Source organism: Nannospalax galili, unplaced genomic scaffold, assembly GCF_000622305.1.
Source record: "Nannospalax galili isolate Female #2095 unplaced genomic scaffold, S.galili_v1.0 scaffold543, whole genome shotgun sequence".
Taxonomy (NCBI): domain Eukaryota; kingdom Metazoa; phylum Chordata; class Mammalia; order Rodentia; family Spalacidae; genus Nannospalax; species Nannospalax galili.
This window is the reverse complement of record NW_008352270.1, coordinates 1452184-1471858: the sequence shown is the minus strand read 5'-3', so window position 1 is coordinate 1471858 and position 19675 is coordinate 1452184. Positions and strand designations below refer to the sequence as shown.

At 43.8% G+C, this 19675-nt stretch overlaps 1 protein-coding gene across 3 annotated transcripts in view; it reads left to right on the top strand.

Moving 5' to 3' along the window:
• Window positions 1-19675, top strand: part of Kif26b (kinesin family member 26B) — a 499922-nt gene that overhangs the window by 181489 nt on the left and 298758 nt on the right. For 2 of the 3 annotated variants that reach the window (XM_008849151.2, XM_008849153.2), the window contains exon 3: window positions 15284-15817. The exons of the other annotated variant lie outside the window; for it this stretch is intronic. In XM_008849151.2, coding sequence (XP_008847373.1) covers window positions 15284-15817 — 534 coding nt within the window. The remainder of the gene's footprint in view (window positions 1-15283; window positions 15818-19675) is intronic. 3 annotated transcript variants of the gene reach the window in all.

Sequence of the window (19675 nt, the reverse complement as noted above, 5' to 3'; positions counted from 1 at the left end):
ATGATTCCTAACAACAACCTCAGGCCTCCACATGACATGAACCCCCCACCACCACATACACACAAAAGCTTGCATACACATACACGCATGACACACATACTTGAAAAATGGAAAAAGGAAAATACTCAATGACTTGTCATGGTGCTGAACTAGAAAATAGCAAAGCTTAGAGTCTTAGACTGAAACCAGGGCATTCAGAATTAAGTCCAGAGCTCTGTTTGGTGCGTTGACACCTTCATCAGCTCCTCCTATGAAGAGGAAAGACTATTATCCCTTGTGAATCTTTAACTGTAGTGAGTTTTATAATAGCCACAAAGATTGGAGCCATATTTGCTTTTCAGCATATACCAAAGGAACTGGCACAAGCAGATAATAAATGAGTGAGAAATAAACAAAATTATTGGATGAAGAGACAGGTGAGTGAATGTACTTCATCAGCGTTGCCTTAAGTTTAACCTGGCAAAATCCTCTGCATTTGTATTGAATGTTCTGTGTGTACAATGGTATTTTATAGAGTTTTGGATGGTGGTCGTGTGCAGGATGGAGCTGCCCCGAGTCTTTCCTTTCTTTCTAATTGCCTGTTAATATGAATGGGCCAAAGCAGGTTCACAGCATGATTCTCAAATAGTATTGAGAAAGCTATGGCCAGAAAGTAAAATCAGAACCTATTTTAAGAATGGCATCTTTGGCCCTTGTCTCCCACTCTTAATTCCCCTTTACAGCTCCTTAGAAATACTTGGGGCATAGTTTTGTAATCTAAATTCTCCGTTAGTTCACACAAATCACTTTATGAATATTTTATAGTTACCATTCTCAGGATCAAGCAGAAGAAATTTGTTAGAGGCAGGTCGGGGAGAAGTTTGAGTGTTTCTACCTTTGGAAGTCCTAATTTCTGAGTCCATCCTTTCCTGCAGTCTCTAGTACCCTTCATCAGAGTTTCCTTAAGTTTCTTGTCAAAGAGGGATGTGTGTGGTATGTGTGTGTGTGGTGTGTAAAATGTAAAGAATATGCCCTGTCCCTTCCTGCCTCATTATCCTGCCATTTGCAGTGTTAGATATTGATGCTGCCTTCATCTAAGCCAATTTTCAGTCATCCCTGTTCACTAAAGCTTCTTATGGAAGAAGAGAGGGTAAGGGAGTGCCAAGTGTCCAGGGTTAACGCATGCCTCCCCAAATGAGAAATGATTAAGCAAGAGTTTGGGGATGAAGGACTAAATTGGCCATCGCAGGAAGGTCTTGAAGTTGTTAGAGTTACAGTCACCTGGTGTCAGATGTTGCTAGAATGTTTTACACTCTACTCCAGGATGTACTAAGCCATCTCTAAAGTATTATGAATGGAAATAAAGATATGCAGCTGAGGGCTGGGGCGATGACTCTGTGGATAAAGTGCTTTCCACGCAGTCATGGGAACCTGAGTTCAGAGCCCCAGTGCCCATGTAAAAGCCAGGTACAGTGGCATGGTTTATAATCTCTGCCTCTGAGGAGGTAGAGGCAGGCAGATTTCACATCATGCCTCTTGGGGAGCTCATTTGCCAGGCAGCCTAGCCAAATCTATGTGTGATGAGCATCAGGTTCAATGAACCATGTCTCAAAAAATAAGGTGGGGCTGGGTGTGGTGGCACATACCTTTAATCCTGGCACTCCAGAGGCAGAGGCAAGTGGATCTCTCTGTGAGATTGAGGCCAGCCTGGTTGGTCTACATAGGAAGTTCCAGGCCCACTAGGGCTGTGAGGAGACTCTGTCTCAAAAAAAAAAAAAAAAAAAGGTAGAAGGTAGAGAGCGATTTAGGAAGATATTTCTGGTCTCTACATGAATGTACACACATGTGTACATACACCTGTATGGACACTTGCACACATAAACAGTACAGCACACACACACACGTGCACATACACAAGTGTACAGCTCAACTCTGACCTCAAAGGGTCTACTTGAGCCTCTGGCATTTAGGCCAAAATCTGTAACTTTCCTTACCAAACAAACCAAAATCAGCGCAAGCCTAGTACATGGTCTGAGCTACGTAAATGTGGTTGGTTTTTTTTTTTTTTTTGGTTTTGTTTCTAAGAACAAAGAAATCCTTGGTCTCATCTATAATTGCACCAAATTACATCTTCAGGATGACTTTGTCTTCTTGCGGCACTGGCTTTCCTTCTCCAGAAGGGAAACTGCACAGTTGCCATGATGTGCAATCTGACCAGAGGTTTGGAGTGATTTTTTTTAGACAAAGTCGCCTCAGCTATCCCCTCTGCAACTCAGGCTGAGAGATAGAGATGTAAATGATAGTTTCTGTGAGCAGCCCCTGAAGTCATGTACCATATCCATAGTTTCAAATGGCCAAGAGGCTGGGCCCGCTCAGCCCTTTCCATCACATGTTTACTGAGAAACAACTTGTGACCCTCCAAGCAGTTCCACTGTCACCAGGAAGGTTGATGACTGTAATATCATCAGAGGGGAGGCTGGGACATGTGGCTCAGGATGTGGCCTTCACTAGCATTTGGGGTTTTAACAGTCGGAAGGACCACGCCCACCATGGCATGTGATACCCACCCTCCAGTCCCGGCTCCACTGTCAGCTTCAGCTGGAGTCAAGCATTAAGTTTAGAGTTTAGTGTCTCTACATCCAAAGAAAACCAAGGGAGAGAAGAGCCAGGCCTGGTTTCAGGATACAGAACACCTACTTCCTTTGACCGTGCAGGGACATTTCTCTAATCAGAGTCATGAGGAGGGATCCTTTGGGAGGGCAGGATTTTTTTTAATGGCATGGAGATATTTGGGGCAGATAATTATTTGTTAAGGAATGAGAGGCTGTGGGCCCATGCTCTGTAAGATATTTAGAGCATCCTTGCCTCTACCCACTAGATGTCAGTAGCCCCCTCTCAGGTATGACAACCAAAACCACCCAAATAGCCATTTCCAAATGTCCCCTGGGTGTCAGAATTGGCAGTGCTAAGCACCACTGGCAGCCAGAGGGAATTGGGTAAGGAGGCTTTGTGTTGTGTGGTTTGTTCCTTTAGTTTCCAGGCTGTGCCTCAAGAATCACTCATCATGTCTCAAATAGTGTTTGTAAAGAGTGATGTCCCTAGCACTGAGGTGCTCACAGGAGACACAGGTCACTGAATAGGACAGGGGGTCCTTGTGATGTCAAGGCCACAGCCAAGGTCACATACATGAACCAATGAGGCAGGTGTCCCTCCTCCTACCTCATGTCTGTCTTCCTTCCCCTCCCTTCCTCTGTGACCTCCTTGGGGCTAATCAGTATGTGAATTCTGGGCCTCTCTCACCAGATTCCAGTAGATGGCCAGTGAAAAGCTGGGCGAGGTCTGGACCTACTTGCTTAGGAGTTTCTCACGATTCTTAAATTCCATGGCAAGGGGGTGCCGGGGTGAGGCAGCTGAAGGGATGTGGGGACAGACAAGCCCTTCTGCCCTCTCTGGACACCGAAATGTATGAGATAAAACCAAAATGACAACTTTACTTCAGAACAAAGTCGTAAAAATTCATAGGCAAACTGAAGCTAACCTATGAAGGGACTGATTCTGAGTGCCGCTAGCTCCAGGCAATGTTCTAGGCACACCGATTTGGTAGTAAACAGAACACACCAAAGTCCCTTCTCTGGTTGGCCAGACCATGGCCAAAACCCAGGTTTAGCAAGTGATGCTGTGGAGAGAAGTGTAGGGTCCAGAAGGGCAGCAGGCAGCTCGCAGTGTCAATTACATGGCCTCCTTGATAAGATGGCGTGTGAGCACCTTACAGGTGGTGAGAGGTGGCTCAGCAGATCTCAGTAGGGGGAAATTCTCCATAGAGGAGGGACAGCAAGGACAGAGTCAGTGGCTGAACATTCCTGTGTATCTGAGGAACAGCAAGCAGGCTTTCGAGGCTGATGCAGAGTCAGTGGGTAAATAGTAGGAGCTAAGAGCAGAGAAAGCCCAGGACCAGATCCTGCAGAACACAAGAACTGCCTTTGACTCCAAGGCAAGGTGATGGGGCCTCGGGAGGGAGGATTTGAGCTGAGGAATACTAGGATCAGATTTTAGATGTAAAAGGATCCAAACTTGTTGCTGTCTTGTGAGCAGACTCCAGGGGAGCAGAGTGGAAGTTACCATTGCTATGAAAATTGTGGCATGGTTCCTGCCTCCTGGGAATTTGCAGTGATTGTGAAGATAAACATGCACAGCTCTCATAAGGAAGTGTTTGCTAAGTGGGATGAATGACTCGGATCAGACCAGCACTGGGCCCTAACGTGAATGAGCAAGAATTTTTTTCCCTGCTTAGCAGGTGTGTAAGTGACCCATCAGTAAGTGGTACACATTTAAATGTACATGTTGACATCTTTGCACAAAGGTGTATACCTCCATGAAGCTATCCCAGTCACAATAAGGAACAAACCCTGTACTCTCCAAAAGTGTCCCATGGTTTCAAAGGCATGTGAGACTTGTCATCAAGATAGGAACCTCAGTAGAGATGCAGAGGCAGGGGACAGGATGTAAGGGCTTTGGTGGGACAGAGGAAAGCCCACACTGACTATACATGAGGACCCCATAAGGAGCAAGGACAAGTTTGAACAGCAGAGTTTGAGGGGTTAGATGAGGTCTGAAACTCCAGGCCACAAGCATTTGGTCTTGGGGCAATTGTTTAAATACTCAAATTTGATCTAAGATATAGTCAAAACAGCTTATCCGTTAACATTCCATCTTTTAAAATTTATAGCAACATAACTAAATTTTAGGAATTTCATCTTTTTTGTGGTAAATCAAGGAAAACATATCAAAGTATACTGAAGCAATATTTCATGCATATACAATCAATTAAAGGGAAAAGAAACATTAGGTAATTTCATAATAAGATCGTTAACAGAATCCTTAGTAGCCTTGTACAAGTATAACACTCCACAGAATGAGAATATTTCCATTGTACCTGATGCTGCCTTAAAGCCTGCATAGATAAATGCTTGTGATATAGGTAGGCCTTGTTATCTATGGTAAAATCTTTGTGCGTCACACTAGAAGTTTGATTATGCTTATACTGGCAAAGTCCAGTCCACGTGTTTGTGCCATGGTTACTCAAGAACTTGAAAGTCATAGGAAGCTTTTTAAGTATGTATCAGGAGTCTACTCCCTCATCTAAAGCTCCTAAACTATTTGTGAACAGACCCTATTTCCCAGGGCCACTGTATACAAAGCAAGAGTCTCAGGTTTGAAGCTAATTATGCTAATGTGAAATCATCTTTCTCAATTTAGAGAAAGTTATGGGCAGCTCTATCTTGTCCCTGGTAGATGGGCAGTTCATTGGAGATGCTGGTCAGCTGGTTATTCCAATTACCCATCTAGCAGAGTATTTTTGAGTATTAATCTTGCTCTCTCTCTCTCTCTCTCTCTCTCTCTCTCTCTCTCTCTCTCTCTCTTGTGTGTGTGTGTGTGTGTGTGTGTGTGTGTGTGTGTGTATGTCTGCAGGTGTGCTCAGCCATTCATGCACATGTGTGGCCAGAGGCAAATGTTGGGTGTCTTCTGTTCCTCTCCACCTTATTTTTTGAGATAGGATTGTTTTACTGACCCAGAACTCACCACTTTGGCTTCTGAGCTCCTGGAATTCACTTGTCTCTGTGCCCCCACAGCTGGGGTTGCAGATGCGAGCTGTCGTGCCTGGCTTTTACACGGGTGCTAGGGGTCTGAATTCAGGGCCTCCTGCTTGCACAAGCACTTTACTCACTAAGCCATCCCCCCAGCCCATAATACTCCCTCTGAAGGGAGAAATAAGGACCACTTTTCAGCTGACCTGTTTCAATGAAAGCATATCCTTATTTGTCACGGAAATGAGCAACTCTTGGATTACTTGAACACTTAAAATAGAGAAGAAATCTGAGAGCCCATCAATACATGCTCAGGGATCAGCCCTAGAAATTTAAGGGCCTGTTCCTAATTTGGTGTCTTTTTAGAAGATGTTACCTTGGCCAGCTATAAAAGGTGGTTAACTAAAATCATATGTTTCTTTTTTTCTTTCTTTCTTCTTTTCTTTTTTTTTTTTTCTAACCATCCTTCCCCTCTTCATTATAAAATCTATGCTAAATCCTTCAGGGTGAAAAAACTTGTCATTGCCACCATTGTTACCACCAACCATCATCACCAGCACCAGCATATAAAGTGCTGAGCCTGTACAAGGCTCGGTGTTAGATACTGAGAATAGGCACTGTGAAAGAGCTGCGGTGGTTTGTCTAACACAGATAATAACTACTATCACTTATTTAGCAGGCCTAGGACTATGCTAAGTATGTTACATATCCATTATGTTTTATCCTCACTGAATAAAATAGGTGTGATTGTAAGTTCATGTTCTTACACTAATGGGACTGAGATATAGATTTAAAACAAGTGGCTCCTGGTCACAGGTACTAAATGGTAGAGCCAGGACCTGAGACTCCCAAAACCTTTTGAAAAAAAGAGCTGTTCACATTAGCTAATTGAAAAAATCAAGACCTAGTCATAATTTTCTTCCCTGTGGTCCTGGTAAGAAATACCATACCTATTCTTTTGAGTGATTCATGAGCTGTTTTTTAATCATATTAAATTCTAATTAATAAAAAATTTAAGAATTCTAATTAATAGTCTCCTTTTGGGGACTGGGGAGATGGCTCAGCGGCTTGGTGTACAAGGTTGGAGTTTGGATCTCCAGCATGACTGCCAGGTAGGTGTGGTACCTGCCTATAATCTCAGTGCTTGGGAGGGAGAGACTGGAGATGCTGGAACAAGCTGACTAGGCAGACTAGCCAAATCAGAGAGTTTGAGGCTCACCAAGAGACCCTCAATATATAAGCTGGAAAGTCATCAAGGAAGACAACCAAGACCGACCTCTGGCTTCCACGTATATGCACACACACGCCCATGCACATGTGAACACACCACAGATACACAATGATGATAATAATTCATAAAGTTCTAACTTTGGAAGATCTTTTTGCTATTATTACTATATTCTGTTGAAGATTCAGGCAATATCTCCTGCATGCCATACATGTGAATTATTTCTAACCCTTACAACTCTACAGTCTAGATGATATCATTTCCCACTTAGCGGTTGAAAGAACTCAAGCTCAGGGCAGCTTTTGCTGGTATCGCCAGGCTTCTGAGAAGCAGGACACCGTGACTTCTTCCTGTGCCTTTGGCTTTCACCTTCTTCACTTTGGTGGCTGCCTCTTACTTTGACAGAATTGCTGGTTTTGTTCGTTTAGTTTTTGGAGTTTGTATTCCTCATACCAGTCTCTGGGTGCGGTTTGGGAGGTTCAAGAGCATGGTGTTGGCATCTGCTCAGTTCTTGTGACATGGGAGGAACATGGTGCCCCATATGGTGAGAGGCAGGAAGCATGTTTGTCTGTTTGAAGCAGACAGATCTTGTCTGATGCACTTTTTTCATGACTTGTAAATTGCTTTGCCACCTGCCCCTAGTGCTGCCAAGTGCCTCTGGTGAGGAACACAGTCATTCAAACTGACGTCACATCTTAATAGGCCCACATCTAATAGGCCCACATCTCTGCAGTGGTCCAGAGCAGAATCACATAGGCTGGGCACAGTCGCTACATCCCAGGCTAAATTTCTTATGTAAAACAACTTTAGTCTGACATTAAACATTTCTCCTTTTAGTGAGAATTTTTTTCCTGTCTCTCTGAGCTCATTACCCAGCATGCCTTTATGCCTTTGCATTCTTTTTTTTTTTCACACACCAGAATTCATGTTCATGTGCACACCAACGTGTGATCTTCATCACTGAGGGAAGTGATGCTGGCTCACAGAGCAGACTAATAACAATGGTGACAAACCCTGTGGCAGCCAAAGTTTCTATTGAAGTTGCACACTAATGAAGTAGGACTGTAAGCAGCCTCTCTCATACAGTGCCTGGCTGTGGAGAATTTGTGTCCCCTGCCAATCAGAGAGGACTGCTCAGGGACTCCCTTCAGTTCACATGGTATGTGAGTGAGAATGGTAGAGCCCTGGAGGGTGGTAACTCTCCCACAAAGCACAGTAGCACATCATTACTTTGTCCCACAGTCTAATTTGCTCCCTGGCTCCTGTCTTGAGGTAGGCACAGGCCTTGTCTGTGCTCTGGGAATTCCACAAACAGCAGGAATATAGGATACTGAGGACTTCTGCTAAGAGGGTGAAGGGGGCTTTGAGTGATTCCCCTCGTTATGTCCCCTGAATCCTCCACACCCCATCAAGCCCCTGTGGAAAACAAGATGGAAAAGCAGGAGCTGAGGAGTCATGAAAAACAGAACCTTCTTGGAGAAGTGGTGCTTGGGAGTACCCTTAGATTTCCAGTGCTTAAACTGTCCTTACTCACAAGGCTGAGTAAGATTTGGCCAAATTCTCTTATAGGGGAAATATATCATTTCTCTGAGAGACGTTTGGGTCTAAATACCTGAACACTCACTAGGAATGAGATATTGGTCTCCCTGGATCTAATGTAGCTAAAGTGTACTACAGACTTTATTTACAGACTTTCAATTTTGAAAATTCACAAGTTATTAATAAGGACACCTGCCTTAGAGGGGACAGAGTATCTTTGAAGAACTCTCAGGAAGCAAGGACACTCAGGGGAAAGGTGACCGGGGCAGGAATGCAAATCCTAGCCCAGGAGGAACTCTCAGAGTGTGAAGGTAAATTCCCTTGATCTGTCTGGGAGGCCACTTACTGTGGGGAAACAAAACATTTTATGAAAAAACATTTTCTTTTCAAGGCTCAATCCTCTACTCTGGGCCTCAAGAGACAGTGTTTATGGAGGGAGAATGTTTGGGAGCAAAGTGGAAAGAAACTGCCTTTGAAAACCAGCTTAAATCTTGTGGAACTTATCACTAGGGGCCCCTAGAATAATAGACTAGAAGGGAACATCACCAGGAATCTACAGAACACATGCTGGATGCTGACTCCAGCTGTTGCCTTCATCGGAGACCCAGCGGCTTTGGAGGAACACATCCACAGTACTCTTTTGACAAAAATAATTCAGAGAATCACCCCGTCCTCCGCAGTGGCATTAGCATTTATTGCTAAGCAACCTACCCCTCAGAGGGTGAAAGGAACAGAAAGCAACCAGGAGCATCAGTAAACAGCGTTGTTTGCCTGGTCCATAATTCTTGTTTTTTTGCCTGAGTTCTACAGATTCCACAGCCCTCATTAACAGTCCCTCCCTGTGTTGAGAGCCTGTTGCCACCTGCTTGCGAGGGTCGAACCTCACTGAACCACAAATGGAATACTGGTCTAGGATTTCTCTTGTCTTGCTGAAGAGCTGTATTGATGGTTAGAAAAAAATTGGTTTTAAAAAAAGAGAAAAAAATAGGTTTTAGTCCCTTCTGTGTAAGAACTTAGGAAAAAGATTAATTCATTCATTGAGGCCAGAGAATTTATTATAATATTAAAGAAGAATCAGTTAAAGGGGGATGTCACATGAAGCTCTTTCATCAGATTCAGCAGTTACGATTGGTAAGCTGTATGAACTCGAGATTTGAAAGACTCTAATAAGTACCATTACTAGTCAGCTCTCTCTCACCATAACAGATCTCTGAAATAATCAACTTAAAATTAGAGTTTATTTTGTCTCATGGTTCACATATTTCAGCCCATGGTCAAACAGATTTATTGCTTTTAGGCCTCTAGTGGGGATTATCAGATGGTAGAGACAAGGGGCCCATGGCAGAGAAAACTGATCACCTCTTAGCTAGGAAATAAAAGAGGTGGGTGAGGATTGTGGTCCAATGTCGTAAAGACTTCACATTAGGTCCCACCTCCTAAAGGTTCTATTACCTCCCAATAGCACCACTTTAGGAACCAAGCCCTTAACACACAAGATTTGGGGGGAATATTTGCGATGCAAAGAATCAGACACATATATAAAAAAGTAAACTGAATGATGGACCTAGAATGAGTTTGTTACTTGATTGTTTTAGCCTAGGGTGACTCTTTCTCCTTTCATTTCTCTGCTTACTCATTCATTCACAAGTATTTACTGAGAGCTTGCCTTGTAGGTACTATGTTAAACATTTAAGAAATTAAAAGTGGAGAGAATGCTTTCTCTTACAGAGCTGAGAGTCTAGTGGAGGAATAACACTGCAAACACTACTGACAATCGCATAGACCTTAGAAGGGAAAAGAAAGCAAGGTAACAACACGACCAGATGTATGTTTTAGTACAGTAATTTTGGGGGCCAGAATGAGGGCAAAGATAGAGTTGGGGAGACTCTAATGAAGTGGGGGATGCTAGGTGCTTTGATCTGACTATGGGCCTGGAAGGGAAGGTTAACTGGGTCCTGGACATGGAGGAGAGGGGTAGTTCGGACGCAACAGCACTAAGGGAAGGGAGAGAGAGGTTGAAGCCTTCTAGGAAGTACCATCTAGCAAATCTGGTGATTGGATGCGAATGCAAAGGAGACAAAGTTCTAGATTTCTAACTTGGGCCCCTAGATCGATAATCATATTATTTGCCTAGACAGTGATTACTGGAATGAGGGAAGATTTAGGGGCAAAGGAAATTAATGTCAGTTTAATGGGTCTTTTCCTAGGTCATGTTCCAGAGCCTTTTGATGTGAGGCATAGATTTAGAAGGTACAGAAAGAGGGAATTCCTAGTCACTATGGTATGGATGATCACCTGAGCCATGGGCTTGGATGCAATTACCTGGAGAATGGTCTCTTGGAATATGTGTGACTTAGTCTAAGAGAGTCATTAGATCGTGAGAGAACCTTGTGGGATTTGAAAGAAGACTGGTTTTCCTGAAACACCCCTGGGAGAATTAACAAAGCAGTAATGGGACCAGAAAGCCACCTTATGGGACGTTCTTTGTCTTTTTCAGCCATTACTAATTGGGACAATTTAGATGTGTGAACATTATCTTCATTTCCTCCTGCCCTTCCTTTGAGGACCATTAGCCAATTACCCAAGTGTCTTCTTAGGAAAGTGTCTTCATAGGAAAGATGGAGCAAAAATCATTTTGCATATTTTTTAAAATTTTTACAAAAACTTTATTGAGAATTTCATACATGCATATAAGGTGTTTTGATCAAATCCAACCCCACTCCCTCCCTTCCAACACCTCCCATATCTCCCCATCTCTTTTTTTCTTTTTCTTTTTTTTTCTTCTTTCTTTTATTTATTTTTATGGGGCTTTTAGCTACTCTAACATTCCCCCTCTGAAGAGGTAATCCTAAAATCGTTTAAGGATTAGATACAAGCTCCCAAATACTTTTGACATTTTTGGACTTTGGAAGAGAGTATGTTGCTAACAGTCCCAAGGACATTTTGACTTTTAGCCAAGAAACTGGCTATGTTTCTTTGGGGGTCTTTTTACCCTAACTGCCTAGCCAATTCCTACCTCCTATTCTTATCACACCATCCTCTATAGGGGTTAGCCAAATTGCCAATAGGGAATACGGACGCTGACCGCTCTGGCTTCTTCCATGCTGAACAGGGATGCAGGGTGAGGCGATTGGAGTACCCCTTCAGTGGGTCTATCTAAAATCTCCCAAATTGTACAACTCTTATCTCTAAGGAGAAAAGAAAATCCTAGAATCATGAATAGGAGATGTGAAGGAGAAGTAAAGGCAAGAGTACTTAGCATTACAGGTTCTAGACAGGGAACTAGAAAAAAGAACAGGGCAATTTTCATTTGCATATTTTTCCTGAAAGATGAAAGTCTTTTGAGAACAGAAACCCTAAACTTAAAAATTTTAGGCTGAAAATGTGCAAGTGCCATTAGCTAGTTTTATATGTGTTGCAGTCAAAGTTGAGGTATTAAAATAGGGGTTCTGCTTGTGGGTAGCTTATCTCTGCATCCTTTGACCATTTCCCGAGGTCACAGAGTGTCGCTGAAGCAGACAGCACAAGAGAGGCAACATGCTGGGCTGGGTGCCTGACTCTCCTAATCTGGGTTTGCTGATCCAGGGGTGCTTCCTAAGCCCATGCCCTGGACCCATCTGTGTCCATGTCAGGAAAGCCTAGCATATGTGTGCTTTCCATGGCTCCAAATGCTTCCTCATCTCTTCATTACCAACCCCATTCAAGGCTGAATCCTCTGTCTTAGCATATGCAGAAAACTATTTCTGTTGACTGTTCCTCTTTGAAGTCTTGAGTCATACTAAAATATTTATAATGTGTGAGAAAGCTCTAAAATGACATTTTAGTTTCCGTAGACATCTTTCTTACTGAGGCCTTAGGATGATAGGAATTAATCTAGGGTTTCAGATTGAAGGTTGCTTAATCAAAGGAACGTCTCTTGGACATCAGCCAGCAATGACATCCTCATTAAATAACCATATCAGCCTTCCTCCACTGGAGATAACACTGGGCAGTTGGCAGCCTAAGCCATCATACTGGTAGTAGACCCAGCTCTGGTACTCATGGATTGGTGGCTGCCTTAGGTCTGGCATTGGTTGTTTGTGGAAGAGAGGGATGAAGAGCTGGAGTTCTTGCTGATGGCTCATGACTCTACCTAGAACTCCATGGTGTGTCTATGTTGATGGGTCCTTGTGAGTTGCTACAGCCTGGACTAGAGGGGCAGCAGAAGGGTGTGGCATACGAGAGTCTAGCAACCCAGAAGGCATTCTGGGTGCAAACCCACAGAGGACAGGAATTGTCCCCAGGTATCTTCAGACCCCTAGCTTCTACGATGCTTGGCATGTTAGAAGCCAGCATACTGATTTGTTAAATGGAAATTGAGCTATGAACAGCAACAGGCTGAATAAAGAAGGGATTGCTTCAAGGGACTGCAGTAAAAAACAAACAACAAAAAAAAACCCCAAAACAAAACAAATCAAAAACAAGGAGAGAAGGGAAAGGAGGTTCTCAGAACCAGGGATGGCTCACAGACTCTGGAGAGCAGATGTGTCAATCAAATCCGTGGTCAAAATCCAAAATAAATCATCATGTGTGTACATGACTTCTATAGTTCCCACCTCTCTGTGGCACTTCGTCCATATGACTGGGTGAACAAAGGTTATTTTTTTAGACAGTCTTGTAGTCTTGTATATTCCAGGCTAGTCTCAAAGTTACTATTGAAGCTGAGAATGACCTTGAACTTCTGCCTCCTGAGTGCTGGGATTACATGTTTGTACCACCGTGCCCAGTTTATCTGGTGCTGAGGATAAAATTCACAGCTTTGTACATGCTAGGCAAGCACTCTACCAAACAAGAGCTAGGCTAAACAAAAGCTAAGCCAAAAACTAAACAAAAGCATTTCAAATAGGCAATTAAACTGGGGCTTCTTGAAACCCAATAGATTGGTGCCATGAAAGCATATGGAATCGGCTGTGGATGGAGTTTCAATACCCTGGTTCCTCACATTATCTTAAATTATGCAGCAGTAAGAAGAACGGAATGGCCAAAGGATAAAATACATGTAGTCACTAAAAATAACATTTTCAAATAGCATTTATTGATAAGGGGGAAATTCTTGTTATGCAATGTTATGTGGAAAAGCAAGACGCTATGTGTTAGCACATGTGGAGGCCCATATAGATTCCTTTAGAATCGATGAACATTCCCTATAAAACCTTATATCTGTGCCCCAAATACAAGTCTGAAGTGAAAAATCAGTCAAGTGGTCAGGACTTCTGGGGTACTCCAAACTTTTCATCTTTTTAGATCTATTTTTTTTTTCTACACCGAGGTGACAGTCTACTCTCAAATGTGCCCCCCACCTCCCCCCAGCTCTCTTGGGCCCCGCATGCTCCTGAGCTGTGATTAAGGGCTGTCTGCTTAAAGCAGCTATCTCTGGCAGGGAGGCCACAAGGTGAGCCTCCTCTGCTTTTCATCCCGTCTCCAGGTGGAACTCAATCATCCTTGACTCCTATTGCTCCAGTGTCTTAATCTGACTGCCTTGAGTTCCTGCCTCCAGAGCCTGCCTTGCCACTGTTGTATGAAGAGGCCTCTTGATTTACTAATCAATTAATCTGTGCATGCTGACGAGCCGCTCAGGGTAGTTACACAAGTAAAACAAAATGCTGGGGCTTGTCATCAAGACAGATCATAATTAAGAGCAACCCTCCCACCGACAATCTTCCTGCCCACCCTGGCTGCCCCCACCACCCTCCTTCCACCCCACTTGACCCTGATGTGCTTCTGCTCCATAAAAGCTGACAGTGGATTTCTAAAGGGCGGATTTTCTTTTAGTGTCCTAAAGGAAGACGATCCTTAACTGTTGAACCTCAAAAATTCAGCCAGGCCCAAAACATGTCATGATGGTTCTGGTCCATATGTGCATGGGCAATGCTATCCTATCCCACTTTCCCCACAAATGGAGTCACCGAGCTGGATGGGCATTATAACAAGAGCAGGCTGTGTGACAGAGGAGAGGTTCAATGAAATAAGTTATCTAAGGTCACCCAGAATTTCAAGGTCACAAGGAGCAGATTTGGGAAATATTCTGTTGCCTGCCTGTTGACATACCCAGTGCTGTTTCTTTATACATTCCTGCTTTCCTGTGAAAGTTAAAGCAAATTAAATGAGAGCCATCATCCTTATTAAGTTTATTTACCTTTTACCTTTTACCTTAAGTTTATTTACCTTGGGCCTTAAGATTTTGGGGATGGGGGTTGAGAGAGCATCTCACTTTGTAGCCCAGGTTGGCCTGGAGCTTAATGAAATCTTCCTGTCTTAGTTTCCCTATTCTGGAATTTACATGGGCAGCACATTGAAGATTTTTTATGAGCCAATACATTGAAGATTTTTTAATGGTAGTTTTAGATGAAGCTTTTGGGGGAAGACTATTGTAATGAGTCAGGAGCTCATCATGGTACAGGTGATGGACCCTAGTCCATCTGCAGAGCTGTGCTGGCCACGGAAGCAGGCTAGATCCTGAATCTAGGAGCTGTTTGGTTTAGTTTTCAACTCCATAGCATTTAGCAGGCAGGATGCTGAGACCAAGTTTATTAGAACAGAATCTCTGTTCTTGGTCACAAGTAGTGCTTCCATCCCTTACTAGCACCCAATGATCCAGATTTAGGCACTCACCCCACCACGCTGGACTAGGGAGGGACCAGGTTGTCTCTAATTCTTTACTGGACATGGGAGGGGCTAAATGTTCTCATTTGACTGAGTGGTAAGGGCTTAGAAACTGTTTTGTTTAGTGTTTCCTTTAAAGTTTTTAGTGTCTAGCTCTCAAATATGGCTACCACAGGAATGCCTCTTCTGGTTTGATTTCTCTTTCCTGGTGGGTGCCAATCAAACAGTCAATTGGGATGCAGAATCTGAATTGTACTTGCCAGCCTTGAGTTACAGGCCCCTCCTTTTTTTCTGCTTGTGTGTTCTCCAGGACCCTGCTTTCTCAGCTGTGATTCACGACAAACTCCAGGTCCCTAACACCATCCGGAAGGCATGGAATGACAGGGACAACCGCTGTGACATTTGTGCCACACACCTGAACCAGCTGAAGCAGGAGGCCATCCAAATGGTGCTGACCTTGGAGCAGGCTGCTGGCAGCGAGCACTATGATGCGTCTCCTGGCTCACCCCCTTCACTCTCCAGTATGCCGACACTGGTGGGGTCCCGGCACATGGGTGGGCTCCAGCAGCCCAGGGAGTGGGCCTTTGTGCCTGCCCCCTACGCCAGCTCCACCTACACAGGCCTTGTCAACAAGCACAACAGCAAACCCAACAGCCTTGGGGTCAGCAATGGGGCGGAAAAGAAGAGTGGATCCCCAACCCACCAGGCCAAGGTCAGCCTCCAGATGGCCACCAGCCCCAGCAATGGGAATATCCTCAACTCAGTGGCCATTCAGGCTCACCAGTATCTGGATGGCACCTGGTCCCTTTCAAGAACCAATGGAGTTACCCTGTACCCTTACCAGGTAAGCACCTCTATGAGGAAGGAAGAACAGGGTTTCCCTCTTCAGGTATTGAAATAGCACATACCGCCTAGAATAAGAGCCAAGGCAGAGAAGTGGGCTGTATCTGATTTCTTCACTTTCTTCTCCTGGGCACTCCCAGCTCAGAGCCTTGTACTTCCACATAGCCTAGTCGAGTTCTTACCAGGGAGCTCCAATCAAGCCTGTCAGTGTTGAGAGTATATCCACCACCCTCCCACCTCTGCCCTCTTCTGCTCTATCAGTATCTTCCTCCTAAGACCCTGTTGTCCCAGGCAGTGCCAAGGGCTTCCTAGTCACTGGGTTTATTGTGTGGTGTTAGTGATTAGGAATATAGACCTGGAAGTGGTTAGGCTGGCCTGTATGCTGACCTGTCCACTCACTGTCCATTCACTAGCAAGATGCCTTTGCACAAAGGGATTGACCTATTTCAGGTTCGAATCTCTCACTTTGGAATGGATGTAATAGTAGTAAGGATTAAATAAAGGGTTGTATGTAAGACACATAGTCCAGTTTCTAGCATATGATCTGGGGTTGTGCCTGATAAAATACTTTTTGTAAATTAAGTCAAATAGGTAATTTTGAATCCCAGAATATAGCAGGCTACCTCAGATCATAATTGAAAGCATATGGGTTGGGCAGGATATCACTGAGAATAAAATATGAGAAGGCACAGTGGTTTGTGTTAGCATTCTACTTCTGTTGTCTACACTTTAAGTGGAGATGCACTTCCTAACCTTTCTTACCTTGGCGTACCCTCACCTCTTTCTATCTAAAATGTGTCTTTAGCTGTGTTGGGATTGGGTTGTGGAAGGCTTTTCCCCTTTTCTTCTTTTCCTTTTTCAGGTATTGAAATGAGTATATGATACCAAGTTTCCTTATGCGAAAGCAGACCTCAAATCTGAAAAAGAATTGTCCTGAGCCAGGCATGGGGGCTATACACCTGTAATCTCAGAACTAGGAGGACAGAGGCAGAAGGAGTTAGAGGCTAGCCTGGGATACATAGTGAGACCTTGTCTCAACAACCAATCAACCAACCAACCAAACAACAAAAAATTTGTCATTTTTCTCAGAGGAGCTTTTTGTTGGATGATGGTTTGAGTCAAGGCATGTACTCTGTGTCTTCTGTGTCTGCTGTGAAGGAATTAATCAGCATGGACTATTATTGATTGTCACTGGAGTGTAGAGGTGGCTGTAGTTACGGGGTGTTTTAGTCATGGAAGGTAACTGTTATATCAAATGATCTTAAGAATCTCAGGTCACTTCTCACCTGTGTTGTGTCAGAAAGGGTCTGAGATGGGTAGACTCTCTTATGATATAGGACTCAGACTTCCTCCATAAAATGTGTCCCCATCTTCCAGGGGCCTCACAGTCCTCCACAGGATCTTCTGTAAGCAGTCAAGAAATAAGGGAAAAGGGTGGAGGATCTCATCGGGGGTTTGGGGCCCAGCCTGGCCTAGAAAAGACATACATTGCTTCATAGTGGCAAGAATCCTGTGTCCTGGCCCCATTTTCCTACAGGAGAAGCTTGGAAAGCTAACTGCCCATGTGCCAGAAGAATACCAACTCAGGGCACACAGAGCAGTCTTGGGACGTGGGGCAAAGGCATGGGGAAGCATCAAATTAATTCAATGTGGCCAATAAAATTCAAGTGCCTTATAGTTCCCAAAAGACAGTGCACCCTATAGTAGGCCTGTAAGGCAAGGAGGAAACTGGTTAGATCTTTTATAGTCAAGGAATATGATGCTTAGAGACATTGAATGGCCTATGACCACACAGCCAATGACAGACCAGTACCAGCACCAAAGAATGGGCTTCCCTACCACAGCTGCTTCCAACTTTTCTAGCTTGGCCCTAAACAATCCCTAGTCAGTGTTTCTTCCACACATGAGATCTGGAACACTGAAAAACAGAAGGATTCTTATTTTTATCTTCAGGGCCTGAGATGCCATTTGATTTTTGGATGAGATGTACTCACAATTTGTAAAATTGCGATGAGGCTCAATGCTTCGACCTTCACTTAATAGACTGGGCATACATTCTTGTAGTGTTATGTATTTTTGTAAAATATGGTCTTTGGAGCTAAGGAGTAGCTCTTTGGAAGAATGCTGGCTTTGTGCAAGGCCCTTTGTTTGATATCTGGCACCACACGTATACAAAAGAAGAAGAATATGTTCTTTAATGGTAGCGTGATATTCTATAATGTGAATATTATCTACTACATGAGGGCTTGCTAAGTTATATAGCAGGCATCAATGTTAGAGTGTGGGCTTTTGTATGAATTAAGTGTTCAGGTGAACATCCCTCTGCCTAGGTGGTGTTTTAACTGTGTCTAGTAGTGTTAGCCAGATACTCATGTTACACAGATAACTTGAATTTCACCTTCCAAAGCCCTCAGAACCAGCATCCAGACTCCTCAGAAGCCTTAGCTGCTGCACCGGTACTAATGATGGATGGACAAAGAGCTTGAACCTGGAGCTTTCATATACAACCATGTGCTAAAGATAGAGAGGGGCCGGGGGAGAAATCTGGAAGATTAGGGATTGTTGGTGCATTCTTTTTCTAATATTTTCACAATAATTCTTTTTTCTTCTGCCCTGTCTCAGATGAAAGAGAATGTTTATACAAGAACACATATATTTAAAATCCTAGTCATGTAATAGGCACTGTGCTAGGTGTTGGGAGGGGTTGTTGTCTTGGGCTAGAAATCCAGGCTCTGGTCTGTGGTCCTCACAGTGAGAGAAGAGACAGGTTGTACACTGCCCATGGTGAGGCAGGTGGGTGGGTACAAAGGTAGGGAGATGCTTGGCTGTTCTGAGAGTGTGCAGAGGAATTAGAATCCAGCTCTCGAGGCAAAGGTTAGTTGTTGTGGCTTAAAGCTCCCATCTTGAAATTGTCCTGGATTCATTTTGTTGGCAACTTTTGAGCTGACCACTTCATGTATTTCCCCTGAGTAAATGGTTAAAGGGACCAGAGGAAATCCCTCTGAAATAAAGAGATTTGGGGTCTGGCTGTCAATCAGTGTCTCATGTGCTGTGACTGTGTCACCCTGATGCCCTGGAGCAGAGGCTTTGGGTCTGGCAGACTGAGTGTCTCCTGTTGTAGACATCTCCCTGCAGTAAATACTCTGCAGTTCATGGTCTAGCCAGCTCGTCAGAGATGGTTGACTGCTCTGAAAGCCAACTGCATTTTCCCTGCTCAGCCATACTCCCACTTCCCTCTCCGTAGAACAGATTACCTCTGGCCTAGTGCCAGAGCTAGAGCTAAGCAGGGCAGCATCTAGAGTTTAATCACTAGATGAAGTGAAGGGACCACTCCACTCCCGTAGAGCCTGAGCCTGTGGATATGTTATGGAAGATGAGGCTGATCCTTCTGCACCTTAGATGCCGTGAGGATGAAAAGGATGAGGAGGGCTGGCTTCCAACAGGAAGGTGATTTAGGAGGCACTGAGATTACCTCAGAAATGGTGAACAAACAGCACACATAATTTCTCATTAAATATCTTTGCAAGTTGATTTCATAGGAGAAGATCGCATGGACCCTTTCAAAGCATGACTGTTCTATTAACTTGCAAACACCCATTTGTTTTATTAGCTTGCAAACACTCAATGTAGTCTAAATACACATACAGAATTTGGAAAGTGCTCTCCAATCATTTATTCGCTAAGTTTTGACTGCAAAAGGACATGTGCATATTAGTTCTCAGAGATTAGTTTTCTCCTTTTGAATAGTAGTCGCTTTAGCTTGATTTACTTTCACTAGTAAACAACCCCAGGAAAGACTACATGTAACACTCACAATCTTAGGCTGCTGGTGTTAGAACCCACTTCTTTTTTTTTTGTC